The sequence below is a fragment of the Periophthalmus magnuspinnatus genome, chromosome 14 (genome assembly GCF_009829125.3).
Source record: "Periophthalmus magnuspinnatus isolate fPerMag1 chromosome 14, fPerMag1.2.pri, whole genome shotgun sequence".
Classification (NCBI taxonomy): domain Eukaryota; kingdom Metazoa; phylum Chordata; class Actinopteri; order Gobiiformes; family Gobiidae; genus Periophthalmus; species Periophthalmus magnuspinnatus.
The window spans coordinates 26,877,057-26,892,981 of NC_047139.1; the positions used below are offsets into that span (position 1 = coordinate 26,877,057).

Below are 15,925 nucleotides of genomic sequence, written 5' to 3' on the forward strand. Positions count from 1 at the left end.
TATTTCATTCACATATTTTGAGCAGTGATCAATAAAGTCAAGCTTTTTGTATATATACATATATATACAAAAATACAGTGTACAATTACAGTGTATTTTAATTTGAATCCCAATTGCCATTTTGAAAAAGATTTATTAGTCTCAGGCAAAGTAAAGAATAATTTTATGTCCTCTTGCAGTGTTTTGTGTGTTGTTGTCCAGTCTTTCTGGTCTAATTATTCCATCCTCAGACTGCCAGATAAATTATGATAGAAACGGAGAAAGCCTGTTTATTCTTCCATGCAAAAGTTGGCAGAGGGAGGCGGCAGTGCAGCCATTTACTCATGTAAAATTAATGTCACACACAGAGAAGGGAGGTTATGGCAGCACGTGCTTGGCCCCACACTTGTGAGACCCTGTTGGAGACCACTCTGTCAAATAAGATCAGTAATGTGTGAATATACAAACTATGAACACCACTAATAACATGAGGCTCAGTGTAGGCTAAGGTTTCTGCTTGCTTGAGCTTTTCTGTAGAGCAGAAGTAGGCCAAGTTGTGGTTAATGTTGGGACATTAGACAACATTGTTTTCTTAATTGACATTGCAAAGTAAAATGTACAATTATGAAGACATGTACCCTTTGAATGATTAAACACTTAAATTTAAAAATACACTTTATTGCAGAATTGTACATGACAAGCTGCTTGGCTCACAGAAAAAAATTCATGCTGAACATATTTATTCAGTGGACACAATCACACCATAATAAAAAGCAAAACCTAAGGCGGATACAATGAGATGAAACATTGGAAAAATTAAACGTATAATGGTGCAGCAAATAGAAATTTCAAATATGAAAATACTTTAGCGACATGAAATAATTTACAATGATTCTTAAATGTTGATCAGCCTTTACAGTAAGTGGTTTACTTAATCCTCATGAATGTTGAATAGCTTGGCCACTTCGTTCAGATCTGCATGTTCCTCTCCATCCTTGATTATCTGCAAAAACAGGTAAATCCCATTAGCTTCATTATAATGGTTATTCAGAATCCATTATATGGTTATATGGAAGTACAACGCAACAGGCCCCTCTTGAAAATGAGACATACAGCTAGACCATTTCACTAAAACATATTTAAAATCATTACATTTAATATTTTACTAAAAATGTTGCCTACTTTTTTTTAGTTTTTCCATTTTGGTGAATTTTATCATTTTACTTTCTGGTTGCACAATTGTTATGATTAGACGAATAAAAATAAATGGCAACCGTTTTATTTTGTTAAATGAGGGTTTAAACTCCTGCAAAAATGCCTTCCTTGTGTGCAAATTGCCCCTTCAATTTGGATGGCATTTTTGGTGTTGCTGACATAGATAGAGGTATTCTGTTTTATAACTTCGCTACGTCCTGTGCTGTTTAACTTTTCTTTTAGACTTTTTTCCCCACAGACAGACACTTTACTGATGTAAAACTATGATAAATATTTACCACAAGTACAATCCCACTCAACCAAATAGTACTTAGAAAAACAAGAAAGAGAAGAAGAGAGTAAACAGTAAAAATAAATAAATAAATAAACACCTTTCGGGCGATGGGCATCCGATTGAAGACATTCCACAGAATGATCCCCACCACCACTTTGTCCCTCAGATAGAAGATGACTCCTTTGCCATATTCGTCCTTGTGCTCCATGACAGGAGCTGGTGTGGACGAGGCTACAGGAGTGACGGCTGTTGCCTCAGTTTCACTTTCAGAGCGGATCCCAGTTCCTGAAAAATTGACAACGCAATTTTACGCTTTCGTAGAAATTATGAAAAGTGGCAACACCAAGGCAAAACAATTAAAAATAATGCCATACCCGACTGCTCTGTAGCTGCTTTAGGTGTGTCCTTTGAGGTTGCTTTGGCAAATACTCCCACTGTTGGTAAACTGCTGTCAACAATCCCAATGGCTTCATAGCCAACATCTGGGCCGAGGTCGCTCCTGTAACACATATGCATCAAATGAAACCACTGTATGTGTATTATAAGGAATAGGAACAGGACATAGAGAAATATGACTTAAAATGTTCCCAAAATATATACACATCCAATTCATTTAAAATTGGCTTAATTGGCTTGGACATAATCCCAGGTTGGTTTAACCCTTTTTGGTAGTGAGCTGGAAGCAAAGTTTTCAATGTTGTACTGTGAAAATAGCTTCGAACAAATACGGCACAGAGGGCACTTGTAAAAAATTGAGTTGTGAACCAGCACCTACAGCCTTGCAGGCTACTCAAATGTCACAGCAAGTTCTGCAGAGATCACCTCATAGATATTTTTCTACTAAATATGCAGTTGGCATGTTTTAACTAAAATGACATGTCATGTTTTGGTTTGTAAGTTAATAATTAGAAAGCCTTTGGGAAAATACTAGTATGTCTGTAAAAGGTTGCAGTAGTTTTGACCCTGATGTTGTGATGACTTCAGTGCCCCTCATGTCAGCTAGGTGTTGCCTTTCACCAGCTGTTAAATGCCATTATAATTGGCATAAAAATGCAGCTGACACTCAACTAAACTCAACCTGTGCTGCTGGGTCATAATCCCCAGTAATGGCTTTGTGAAAGCACTTTAAATTTTAATACAGAACAGTTAGGGGGTCACAACAGGCATCAATTGTTAATGGTGTAAAGTCGGTGTAAAATTTTAAATGCATGACAGGTTTGACTACTAATTTCACTAAGCATGGTTAACATAACTATATTTAAAAATTTATTAAAGATCTTGCCTAGTTTTTTTAAATTTGGTAAAGTTTATCCCCATCTTGAGCCGGCACCTTAACGCCACCTGGAGCTATGTCGGGGGCTTCATGCCCCTGGTAGGGTCATCTATGGCAAACAGGTCCTGGGGGACAGGTCAAACTACGAGCGGTTCAGAAGCACTTCATGATGAGGACACAAACCAGTTCAGTACTGGGCCAGGCCTGGCTCCGGGGTGAGTGCTTGACACTTGCTGGCCGTGCCTTTCCCCACAGGGCCTGGCAGGGGAACAGCCCGAAGGAGGGACATGGGGCCATCCTCCCATAGAAGATCCGTGAGGGGCCGGCGTGGAGACATCTGGGCAGTAGTAGAAGGTAGGGGCCTCAACGACCAGCTCTCGGACACGTAGACTGGAATGTCAGGTTACTGAGGGTGAAGGAGCCTGAGCTTGTGCGGGAGTTTGAGCGTTAGCAACTAGATATAGTCAGCCTCACCTCCACACACAGCTTGGACTTTGGAACCCAACTCCTTGAAAATGGTTGGATTCTCCATTTCTGTGGCGTTGCCTGTGGGAGGAGGCAGCGAGCTGGTGTGGGCTTCCTTATTGCCCCACAGCTCTGCTGCCACGTGTTGGGGTTCACCCCGGTGAACGAGATGGTCGCGTCCCTGTGCCTCCAGGTTGGGAACAGGTCTCTCACTGTTTGGGCCAAAGTGCAGAGTACCCGGCCTCCTTGGAGTCCCTGGGTGGGGTACTAGACAGTGCACTGACCAGGTAACTCTGTTGTACTGGGGGACTTCACAGTGACACCTGGAGAGGTGTGATCGGGAAGAATGGCCTCCGTGGTCTGAACCCGAGTGATGTTCTGTTATTGGACTTTTGTGTTAGTCACAGTTTTTCCATAACAAACACCATGTTTGAGCACAAGGATGTCCACCAGTGCATGTGGCACCAGGACACCCTAGGTTGGAGGTCGATGTTCGACTTTGTTGTTGTTTTACCTGACCTCCAGCCGCGTGTCTTGGGTGAAGAGAGGGGCAGAGCTGTCAACCGATCACCAACTGGTGGTGAGTTGGATCCGCTGGTGGAGGAGGAAGTCTGATAGACCCGGCACACCCAAACGTACTGTGAAGGTCTGTTAGGAACGTCTGGTGGAGCTCTCGATCAACGGGGGTCTTCAACTTGCACCTCCCGAAGAGCTTCTCCCAGATCCCGGGGGAGGCTGGGGACATGGATTCCGAGTGGGCCATGTGCTCCACCTCTATTGTTGTTCTGGCCGCTCGTAGCTGTGGTCTAGTGCTTGTTGTGGCCGCAACCCCCAAACCCGGTGGTGGACACCAGAAGTAATGGATAACACCAGGCTGAAGAAGGAGCACAGTTGCAGAGGCCTTGGGGAGGCCACGGAGGAGGACTTTCATTTGGCCTCAAAGAGGTTGCGACACATGTTCTGGGGATGATGTCGAGCGATGGAAGGAATAATTTGTCCTCCTCTGAGAAAGCAGAGACTGAGGACTTTGAGGTGAACTCGTTCATTGCGCTGGCTGAAGTCACTGAGGTGGTTGGCAAGATCCATTATGAGAGTTTGCCCAACCAGTCCACGTGTGCTTTGTGGATCTGGACAAGACATTCGCCAATGTGTTGTCCGTTGCGGGGAGCTCCTGGAGTATGGGATCCAGGGCCCTTTGCTAAGGGCTGTCCGCTCCCTGTGTGATCGGTGCAGGAGCTATGTTCGCATTGCCAGCGGTAAGTCAGACCTGTTTCCAGTGCATGTTGGACTCTGCCACGGCTGCCCCACCAGTTCTGCTTATCGTTTTCATGGACAGAATTTCTAGGCGTAGCCAGGGGCCACAGCGGGTCTGGTTCAAGGTTTGCAGATGATGATGTCCTGATGGCTTCATCATGTCAGGACATGCAGCAGGCACTGGGGCAGTTTCATCCTAGTGGCTTCACTCTCGGTTGTAGAGTCATGCTCTTCCAAATCCAAGGCCATGGTTCTCAACCGGAAAAAGGTGGCTTGCCCTTTCAGGGTGGGTGGTGAGTCTCTGCCTTAAGGAGGAGTTCAACTATCTCGGGGTCTTGTTCAAGAGTGAAGGAAGGATGGAACCTGAGATTAACAGGCAGATTGGTGCAGTTTCTGCAGTAATGCGGTCGCTGCATCAGACTGTTGTAGTAAAGGGCTGAGGCAAAGGGCTGAGGCAAAAGGCAAAGCTCTTGATTTACTGGTCAATCTACCTTCCTACCCTCACTTATGGTCATGAACTTTGAGTAATGACAGAAAGGACAAGATCGCGGATACAAGCGGTCAAAATGAGTTTCCTCTGCAGGGTGGCTGGGCGCTCCCTTAGAGATAGGGTGAGGAGCGCGATCACATGGGAGGAGCTAATACCAGTTACCTAGCAATCAATTTTATCAAGGATCTTGACTAAATTGCACAATATTTATGAATAAACAAATAAAATTACAAGACTTTGCTAAACTGACATATAATGAGAAATATTCCTTTCTTCCTTATAAATTGTCTCTGCGTTTTTTTCTTCAACTTTTTCATACACAGCCACTCAACTGATGGAGAATGATAAAGATTTACTAACCAACCAAACTATATATATAAGTCATATGCACAATCTTTGGCACATTCACATATTACAGTGCACTAGCTCAGTTTGTGCTTTGAGGGAGCAGCTTCAGTACTGACCAGAACATAGACTGATGCCAGTAGGGTTTGTTCGCCCCGGTCATGTTCTCTCCGGCCAGACGTCCACTCACAACCGCGTGGTCATGGTGCTCCACCCGCCTGCGGCCCAGTCGAATGTCATAGAAGCACGCAGCGTCTCCAGCCTTGACACAAATTATATTTTTATTTTATTTATAATGTATTTTCAAAAGACTTTTCAAAGACACTGTCATGTAACAACTTTTGAAGAACAATTGATGAGTCAACATTAAGAGTAAAATCTATTTGGAACTTGTTTACTTTATACTTACCGACACAGATACGTCATGGTTAGGAAATATTTTATAAAACGATCAATAACTTACCACCCAAATATTTGATCTAGCCTGCAGTTCTGCATTGACCCTATATCCCCCAAAGTCAGAGTCCACCTCCAGACCGGCTGACTTGGCAAGGTCAACATTGGGCTCCAGTCCAACAGCTGCAACTATGTGATCCGTCTTCACCTGCAATAGTGTATTCTATCAATGAATAACACATTTCACTGAATTACATTGAGTATAAAGTATTAGTGTAGGCATACCTGACGTCCATCCTTCAACAGGATTTCTAATTTATCTTCTTTAAAAGCCACAGATTTGACCAAAGCCTCTGGGACTATTCTTACACCCTCTGAAAATATAGGTCAAACTCACATAAAGCTGACTTGAAAATAGGTCATACGAACACTAGCAGTAATCACACAGTAACCTTTCTTGACTTTCTCAGTGGTCCAGTTGCTCAGATACTCCGGCAGCACTTTTCCCATGTTGCCTTTCTCTGGGAACATCTGGATGACCTCAAGGCCAGTCTCTGATGCTAAATAAGACACACAAACACAAAAATAATACTTCATTTTACAAACGTGGCTACAACACATTGTTCTTAATTAAAGCCTACTCACATCGTCGACCTAGGGCACAGGCCAGTTCACTGCCCAAGAAGCCTCCACCAATTATTGTAATAGATTTGACGTTTCTGGAGACATTGTCCAAAGATTTAAAATCCTCAATCTGGAAGAATAGAATTTTACTTGATACCAATTTCAAACACACAATGATAATAATAACACTTTTCTAAGACAATTTAATATGAATTTCAGCACAAATTAACCGCAGTTTCTGATTAAATACCATGTGGTCTTACTAATACTGGTTTAAGTCAAGATAATTCTAAAACTATTCAGGAAATGTCCAATTTAATTAAATTGATGTGTTTTTCCCCAGTATTGATAGTATCTATTCTTAATACTGATTTTTACTATTTATTGGTATCTAGGCATCTATTTTAGGCAACCTGAATTCATACACTATGTTAATGAATAGATTGATGTTTTTCTGTAATAAAACTACTGCCCTCTTGTGGCCATTTACCAACCTTGCGGAATAGAGTTGTCCTGTTCATCACCTCATCTCCTGCTTTTTCAATGACCTGCAGATTTCTTGGTACACCACCTAGACACACATAACATTATATTTTGAATTTTAGAAAACTAACATTTGCAAATATATAGGAAACTTACCTGTGCCAATCAAGCATTTGTCATATGAGATTTCAGTATCGTCATCAAGTTTTACTTTGTTTCCTCTCACGTCCATTTGGATAACCTATAAAGAAAAATGTTAAGTTGAAAAAAAAAGAAAAAAAGTTACATTTCATTTATTGTCTTTTTATGAATGAATGCATGTATGTACCTTTTTCCCTGTAAGCACAGCGACTCCTCCATTTTCTGCACTGGTCAGCTCTTCAGGCTTGACATAAAATGAAGACGGCTGGAAGTAGATGCTGGAAAACAATTAGGCAATGTTAGTAAATGCTAGTGTAGTCACATAAATATATTAATCAGCCACTGTCCTCCTTACTACAAATACTTTATATTCTAAAATGTAGCTCACTAATCTATAGCAAAAATGTTTAAGAAGAAAACCTAGAATTGAGGACAAATAGAAATTAAGAAACACAAAGTTACCTTCTCTCTTTTCCATTCCACTGTTTGAAGCGCAGCGTTTCTGTCACACTGGGGTCATCCGAAAACCACAGCTCTTTGGATAAAGGTGGTCTCATGTACGGGAGGTTGGGCTCATCAGTCACAATCAGTACCTTCAAGAAATGCATTATATCAAATACAATGACTGATATTACGACCAATGAAAGAAGTGCATTATCAAAAAAGCCAAAAATTACCTTTGCACCTGGATCTCTGGCGCGAATTGAGCGGGCAGCAGCAAAAGAGGCGGTACCACCACCGATAAGAAGGTAGGGGGCATGTGAGGGGAGTGTGAGCGGGGCTGATACTAAACGAGAGTTAAACATACAAAATTAAGAAACTCTAACATTTTACATTCAATACATGATACAAGAAGAGAAATGATAAAGGCTCAGATACAATTCACCCAATAATCTCTAACACTTTTTAAACATACTTTCACCAAATCATAATTTTGAAACAAATTAAATAAAAATAGACATAATATTAAATAATACTGGAGAATATCATGTTACTTTACATAATTTCTATAACTATCCCTATAAAAGTTACATTTTAAGCCTTTGCAAATTGTCAATAATTTTGTAGGAGTAGGCACTAGGCAGCAATAAAATAAAATAGATATTACGCACTCAATACAGGTCTTACCGGGCTCTGGTGCAGGTGCAGACTCAGGGAGGCTCGTGACTGCAGGTTCAGTTGGGGCCTCTGTTGGTAAAACACAGGCAGTCAGAATAAATGCACTTGTAACAATGTTAACGCCACTTATTACTTCTAAATAGAAAGGTCCAATCTAATGAAAAGTGACATTAGCAGGGACTATATTTAGTTAAGCAAAAGCTGACACCAAATCTCATTCACGGCTCCTGATTTTAAGGGTCTCGCCTTGAACTGTTTCAGGTTCAGCAGCGGGAGGGGCTTCGGTCACAGGCTCTTCAGCAGCTGAAACAAACCACACTCTGGATTAACTGCGCGCACTTGTTAGAATGATCAGTTAGACCAGAATGTCCACATTTACAGATGAGTGAGACATGCAGAAAAGATAAGAGCCCAAGTTGCCCGATTCCATGACAAAACCAAGTGCCTATAAAGAAACATTATGAAAGGTAAAATATGATTGTTTATTTGGGTTAGAAAAACACAAATGTAAGAAGGGAAAGTGTGAATAGGATGGAATCAGGTAAACAGTATGTAGGAGTGTACACCAGAGTCCAAGCACTATTGACCTAGCATCAAATTTTTGCAAGCAAAAAAGTTAAACTGTTAAATAATTGCCGTTTCACAAAGGAAGTTCAATTAACTCTGGGTTGAAGAGTTAACTCAGGGTTAATGTCGCCTGAGACAGACAACTCAAGAGTTTTCTGTTTCACTAACAGGTTTGGAGCAGAGTTGGAAATCTCAGAGATAGTAAACCTTGAGGTAACCAGAGGGCACAAGACGTTTATGTATCCTAGAAAAGAGGATTCACCATGGCAACAATAAACCAGAGTTTTCCATCTTAGAGGGGTCAGAATTAATATAAAACAAATGTGGAGGAGCACATTGTTTAATCTGTTCATCCTATTTAAGTATGAAGATTCAAATAATATTACTCAAAAGACCTACATAATTGCTGCAGCCTACTTAGATAAAAAAAAAACATTTAATTGTTTCAAAAAAAAGTGTAAAATGACCATTTTAATATTTAATTTCAGATTTTAAATTAAATTAGCTAATTACATTTTTTGCCTTTCAAAGATGTAGTTTTAATTGAGTGCTCAGGTCTCTGAGCTACAGGAGCCAGTGCAGAGAATAGACTTTAAAGCAGCTCTGCTTTGAACAAGTCTCTCTATGGACCAGCACCAAAGAACATCTCCCACATGTTAGAGCCACATGAACCATGTTACACTCTGAGGACTTCAGGGACTGGCCTCCTGCTGGTGCCCAGAGTCAGGACTAAATATGGAAAATCAGCGTTTCAGTTTTATACAGCTAAAACCTAGAACAGTCTTCCTGAAGATGTGAGGACAATTTTGATCCTAGATGTAAATACAGTTCTGTTTAGCTGTGCATATGACTGAAAGGTTTTTATTCTGCACTGTTCCCCTTTAATGTTAATTTTATGTTTATTTGTGGTTGATTTGTTTGTATTGTAATTTTAAGTTACTTTTTGTACAAATTGTGTTATATAAATCAACTTCCCTTGCCTTTGCATAAGTTGATAAGTCATGCTTCTAAGTAATTTGAGGAAAATAAGTGAAAAGTATAAATTAATACAGGTCAAATCATTATTGGTCTGGTGCATTTGCGTCCAATCAGAGCTCTCCTTCAGGACCGGACTGGTTAAACTCAGGGTTAGAGGAATAAAACCCCAGAGCAGGTTTTATTCCTCTAACCCTAACCAGGTTAGGTTTACAGAGTGAGTTTCCATGGTGACTGATTCAGGGTTTAGGTTAACCCTCTCTGTGAAACAAAACTCTGAGGTGACCTCTTTTCCAGGTTAACAAAGTCTGAGTTTGGCCTAAACCTGCTTTGTGAAACATGGCAGTTAAAAGAAAAACAAAAAAAATACAACATACTTTTGTTCATATGAGTGAAACTGTCTCAGGAGAAAATACACACATGCAATACAACACTCACACTGTTCAACTGTTATGGTATATAAAACTAGTGAATCAACCAATCAACTAGTGAATGCAAGAATTATTGTCTTTAGGAGATTGTTACACACAGCTCCTTACCACTCTCTACAACAGCTGGAAGAGCCTCTAAAACTTCAGCTTGTGGCTCAGGGGGAGCTGATAATTCAACCACGTGTTAAAACAATTATGAAAAAACAACATCTTACACAATGCTCACATGATAGTTAATTGTATTCACTTTATGCATATAGTCTCCCCTTACCCTCCTCTACTACAGGAGGAGCCTCTTCTACTGCCTCTGGGGGGACCTCTGCAACAGGTTCTGCTATGGAGAAAGTCCACAGTCCAATATGAAACATGCCTTAGAAATGTATTATTTAATGGTAAACCCACTATAAATGTGAAGGAGACACATAGGGGTCTGTAGAACTGCTGCTGTTATGTCATGCATCATAGTTAACAATAAAATAAAATATTTACAACAGAACTTTTGTAAAAATTTAAGTTAGACTTTGAACCCAGAGTAGCAAAGGTCAGCTTTCTATGACATGTATACCTTTTAACAACAAACTTAACTGAACATTAGGTCAAAACAGTGAGAGATGTGACAGCTGAAGCCTATGTTTCTGGGAAAAAATATAATGAATAAATAAACTAAGAAATTACACTACTAAATTGCTCATCCCACATTGAAAAAAGTAAAAAAAAATAAAATAAAATTACAAACATTTAGGCATCTCCTCTTTCTTACCCTCCGCTAAAACAGGAGCAGCTTGTTCTGCTGCCTCTGGAGGGGTCTCTGTGACTGGTTCTTCTGCTATTGAGAAAATCCACAGACCATATTGTATTGATGATTAATTGGGTAACAACCCAGTGTGCATAACATGTTTGATTGAAGTACACACATAATGCTCAGTAGACCAGGAAAGTGTTACATAACAGTATTTAAGAAGACAAACCTCAAATTTAATCTCAAGATTACTTGCAACAACCATCCATAATTAAATGCTCTCTACATTACTTCTGTTTGATAATGTGTGAGCTTTGGCCTGGCAGAAGAAGACTAGAGGGCTGAGGTGAACCTGGACAAATGTTTCACATCTGCCCTCTATTGGTAACAAAAATTAAATGAACTTACTGATGGTATCTCTAAAAAAAAATGAAACTAGATAATGAACAATAGAAAGTTGACAAAATCCTAGGAATCCATGCATGTGTTCCAATGTTCTACTCATATACTAATGACATTTGAAAAAAAGACACCGCCATAAATTACCTCAGTCATGCAAATGGTCATTGTTAGTAATTTGGTGCAATATTCTATTACCATTAAATTAAATAAACTATTAACAACAAATATTTGAATGTGTTTAAGTGTTATCAAAGTGAAGCAGTGAATCATGCACAGGTCAGGCTGGGAGCTTACCACTTTCCAGAGGAGCCGGAGGAGGCTCTGAGTGTGTGGCCTCCAGCTCAGAGGGAGCAGGTAGCTCTGTTATCACAGTGCAACATGTACTTTAACTTTAAATGTGTTAAATAAAAGATGCAATGATGGAAGATCAAAAATGTAACAAGACACTAGAGAGGGTTACAATTGGGAGTCAGTCGACTTTATAGCTTTAGTGGTGGAGCACTGTAGAAATAATAGTATTCTATTGCTAGAGATGTGCAATATAATTTTGCAATAGTGCACTGATTGTTATTGGGTACCTGGATCAGGTATCTGTGCAGACTATCAGTTAAGGATTAGAGCAATTAATGTATGTATTAAAAGGCCACTGTTGACCCTGACCATCTCATACTGTTATCACTTAAGCTCATGCTGTTACAGCATTACTGATTCAAAAGAATATTTCTGAGCATTATTGTACCCAATTGTTATTTCTCAGCAGTGATAGCATATTGGCAGATACTCAACAACAGTGTATCAGCACCAAAATCTCAAGAGAGTATAAAATGGATAAATGTATCTGGTACATTTTTTATGAAAATTCATTTTTCACATTTCACACATCTTCAGCATCATTTTTGTTCTTACCCTCCTCTACAACAGGAGCAGCTGGTTCTGCGGGGACCTCTGTCACAGGCTCTTCTGCTGTTAAGGGGTTCACACTCAGGGTTAACGCTGCATGTGAATGTTAGTGCACCATATCCCTGTGCAAGCATAAGCCCATTGTCGACACTGGATTAGTTTAAAACAAGCACAGCAGGAGGCAAAAATGTGAGTAACAACCTTGGATGAATCCACTTCAAACAATTGCAGACTGCAATTGTTTTATTTCTAAAGATATTCAAAAAATTTACTAAAATACATATATATATATTTTTTTTTGTTTTTTTTTTTACAAATTAATCTTTTGCTATGGACTCTACCTGGACAACTGAGAGATTATGCAGACATTTATTTTTTTTTTTTTTTTTTTTTTTTTTAGAAATGATGATATATAATAATGATGAAAACAAACACAACATGCACAAAATGACACAATATACCCCATAGAACAAACACATCAAAGAATAAAAGGTGCCTCTTGTATAAAGCGCCATGGAATTTTATGGAATTTTATGAAATATGTAGAATGTAAGACACCAAACAAGGAGCTAAAATCTCATCTGTGCACTAACCTCATTTGACCAGCAGATGTCAACATTCCTCATTCCATCAGAACAGATAATTTAATGTACAGTATCTTCTTCAATCTTATACGTTTTAGTTTAGTTTAAATTCTTCAAATTTCTTACTCACACTGACAGTTTAACAAGAGGCACATGTATTTATAGGAAAGCAGAGTACCTGAGGCTGACTCTGTTTCACCAGAAAGTTCAGCAACAGGAGCGGACTCCTCACTCGTGGGGGCAGCTTCCTCTGGCTCTGGGGCAACTAAGGAAAATAAGGTACTTGTTTCAGAGAGTATAGAGAGAGTGGAAAAAATATGGGAAAATTTGTTTTTCCCAGTCCATCATCTGTTTCTTGATAAAATCTTTTGTTTACCTGGAGGTTGTGATTCCGGGGCTTCTTTTGCTGATCTGGATGCAAGTTCTGAAATACGTTCTTCGTACCTTTTACTGTCACCTCTTACTGTCATGTAGGCCTGCGGGTAGAATACCAAATAACAAATTTACGAACACCACTCAATAGGTTGTGTTCATGTTACATAACCTGCCTATAGTTTAAAATTGAGCTGGAGTACAGGTCAGAAGAATGCCATTTGCAATCTGTGAGATTGGATGTTTTGACTTGGTTATATCGGAATACACAGGGTCCACATAAAACAAAAACTGGGACAAAATTAAACATCTTCTCTATCAGCATAAAATAATAAAGGTAGAATATTTTTTTCACGAGTGGGTGCTATTATCCAATAGGGTTCAATATTTGTGTATCAGAACTTTGGATATTTCTTTCAAAAACAGTGAATCCCCCAGTGTTAGAAAGCCCTCCATCTGAAAGTATGACATCAAATTCTAAAATATGAACCCAACCTATCCTCTGCATCTCATGTTCCTTCTTAAAACTTGATGTAATGAAGAGGTTACTCACGTAGGCACCACCTCCTAGACAGGCTGCTCCAACCAGCACCACATACAGAGTATTTTCACTGCCTCCACCTCCTGCTGGCCCTGTGGACATGTGTGTCGCAGGTACAAAAGCCTGTCTTCTGCCATTGTTCAATGCTGCAAAAAAGGCACACTATTAATATAATAATAACCAATATATTTTTTATAGCATCTGGTATTCCCAGTGGTCTCCCATCTACCCTGTCCCAAATATGTTTATATCTTTAAAAATTTGCCAGGTTTGGTACATATTGGTGTTAAAGTAAATGTATGTCTTTTAATGGTCTATTGTAACGGACGCCAGGAAGAATAGTAGGGCTGTGGTTGACTAAAGACATTACCTGCTGATCGATTAGTTGAGTAAAAAGAAGGTGTAGCAAAAGCTCTCAAAACCATTATGTATCTCTACCTATCGACTCAAACTACACTCACAAAGCTACACCTGCACGGGAGTTCATGAAAAAACTACTATTTATGCATAAAAATGTACTAGGAAACGATGTATACATGTAAAGACAGATTAAACTTGAGACCCATGAGTTTAATCTGCCTTTTTTACATATAAATACCAAAAAATACCAAATCTTCAGATAACACACTCACTTAATCTAAGTAGCAACAGTCTGTCAGCACAAATGGGGAACTACAGTAAACAATAAACACTTCAAAGGCAACAGCAGCTGGTGCTCCACTGTGCCTGGATTTATTCTTGTTATATAAAAAAAAGGTGGAAAAATTAAAAAAGACAAAATTTAAAAATCACAGTATGTAAATGTTTTAATTTTTTTTGGCCAAAAATAGACTAAAATAAAAGAATGTTTCATTTTTCAATTTGGATATTTTTATTGCAGTGAAAACATGCATCCTTACTGTGAGCAGCTTACACCTCCACAAACCTGACAGTTAGTTAGCCTGGAAGATGGTCCTCTTTGTTTCCATGTTGATACTTTGGCCATATTTTCCCACAAATTAGACATAAAACTCAGAACACTTTCTATTTCAATGAAATCATGCCACCTCCAGAATGTCACATACTGCACCTTTAAAGACCTAATTTAAACATGTTCCTACAGTAATGTTCTCTTCAAAAGCTGCCACTTAGGCTACTTTACCATCTACCTTTGTGTCAATTTTTGGAAACTCAAGGCATGCTGTTCTTAAAATAATCAATAGTATGAACCTGCCAATCAATATCCAGCCAAAATGTTGCTGATGAATAATAAAGCGACTGTCTCGGGCAGTATATTACAATAAAGTTATTTAAACACATGCTGCTTTTTGTGATGACCTTTAACATAATTGTGTTGGCCAAAAACTTCCAAAAGCCATGCATATTTCCAAAACAGTTTTCCACTTCAAAATCTTCATTATTAAAGACAGTTTGCATTTACACAACATTACGCAGCTCTGACAATACTCAACTGATTATACAAAGTATCTACCCATGACTTCTTTACCGACATTACTTTTCCTTTAACCAATACAGGTTAGCCAAAAGGAACCGATGTAGAGGTCACAGCATTTTTGGGAAGCATATTGGGACCATTTGGTACCGTGAAACATTGCACACTTTCATAGCTTAGGCAATAAATAACTGGTGGGATGAGTGCCAGCGAACACACTTGGTTTAGTTGGACACTTTACCTGTTTTCACATTATGCCGGCACTGTGTAGATGCGGATCTAGCGAGAGGTGCTAGCTTCCTCCAGACAGCTCTACATTTCAACATTGTGCCTGCACTGGAGCTGTATCAAACCCGGTGAAGTAGTGAATTTATCGGACGGAAAAAACAGACTTGGTCCCCTTTAAAATGATCCCCAGAGTGCAAACTGAGCACTAGCCACACGCTGCACGGCAAGGCCAGAGCAGGTCATACATTTCAGAGGAGACATGGGTAATAACAAAGACTGTTTTCAGGAAAAGATGGGTCAATGTCATCAAACTGAAACAACGGCGTGCGGCCTACAACTAATTCTTGTATTATCTATACAAGCATTTAGTTAAGAATTAGTTTTAATGGAATCTATTAAAATCATTTATGCCTATGTAAATTGGTTTATTTTGTTACAGTATTTGGTCCTGAGTTGAGTTTCTTGCTCTCAAAAGGATCTCTGATGCTTCCCGTTTTAGCAAATCTGCAGCATCAATGCACTCAAAATACTCTGCTGCCCCATAGTGGTCACACGACTGAGGTGAAAAGATACTCAATTAAAAACATAAATAAAAAGACCAAGTGTTAATGCTATTGCCACAAGTAATTCTATAGATTTTAATGTCGCCTAAGTAGTCTTGAACAATTAATAGTATTAATAGTAATGGCCTAATTA

At 39.3% G+C, this 15,925-nt stretch overlaps 1 protein-coding gene across 20 annotated transcripts; it reads right to left on the minus strand.

Moving 5' to 3' along the window:
- Positions 1-636: 636 nt before the first annotated feature.
- On the minus strand, positions 637-15,506 carry aifm1 (apoptosis inducing factor mitochondrion associated 1). Of its 20 annotated transcripts, none has more exons than XM_055226564.1 (24): positions 15,243-15,506; positions 13,582-13,715; positions 13,033-13,132; positions 12,835-12,921; positions 12,079-12,135; positions 11,467-11,532; positions 10,792-10,857; positions 10,303-10,365; positions 10,140-10,196; positions 8,305-8,361; positions 8,068-8,127; positions 7,617-7,726; positions 7,402-7,532; positions 7,127-7,217; positions 6,955-7,039; positions 6,810-6,886; positions 6,337-6,445; positions 6,144-6,251; positions 5,977-6,065; positions 5,759-5,899; positions 5,415-5,557; positions 1,843-1,967; positions 1,566-1,753; positions 637-982 (listed from the first exon to the last, which is right to left on the minus strand). In XM_055226564.1, the coding sequence occupies exons 1-24, from the start codon at positions 15,325-15,327 to the stop codon at positions 911-913; spliced, it is 2,301 nt and encodes a 766-aa protein (XP_055082539.1). In that variant the 5' UTR covers positions 15,328-15,506; the 3' UTR covers positions 637-910. The 20 variants fall into 20 exon arrangements, with proteins under 20 accessions (XP_055082539.1, XP_055082540.1, XP_055082545.1 ...); XM_055226565.1 differs by having other exon boundaries at positions 10,303-10,362; positions 15,243-15,485; XM_055226570.1 differs by lacking the exon at positions 11,467-11,532 and having other exon boundaries at positions 15,243-15,485.
- Between the last annotated feature and the right edge of the window lie 419 nt (positions 15,507-15,925).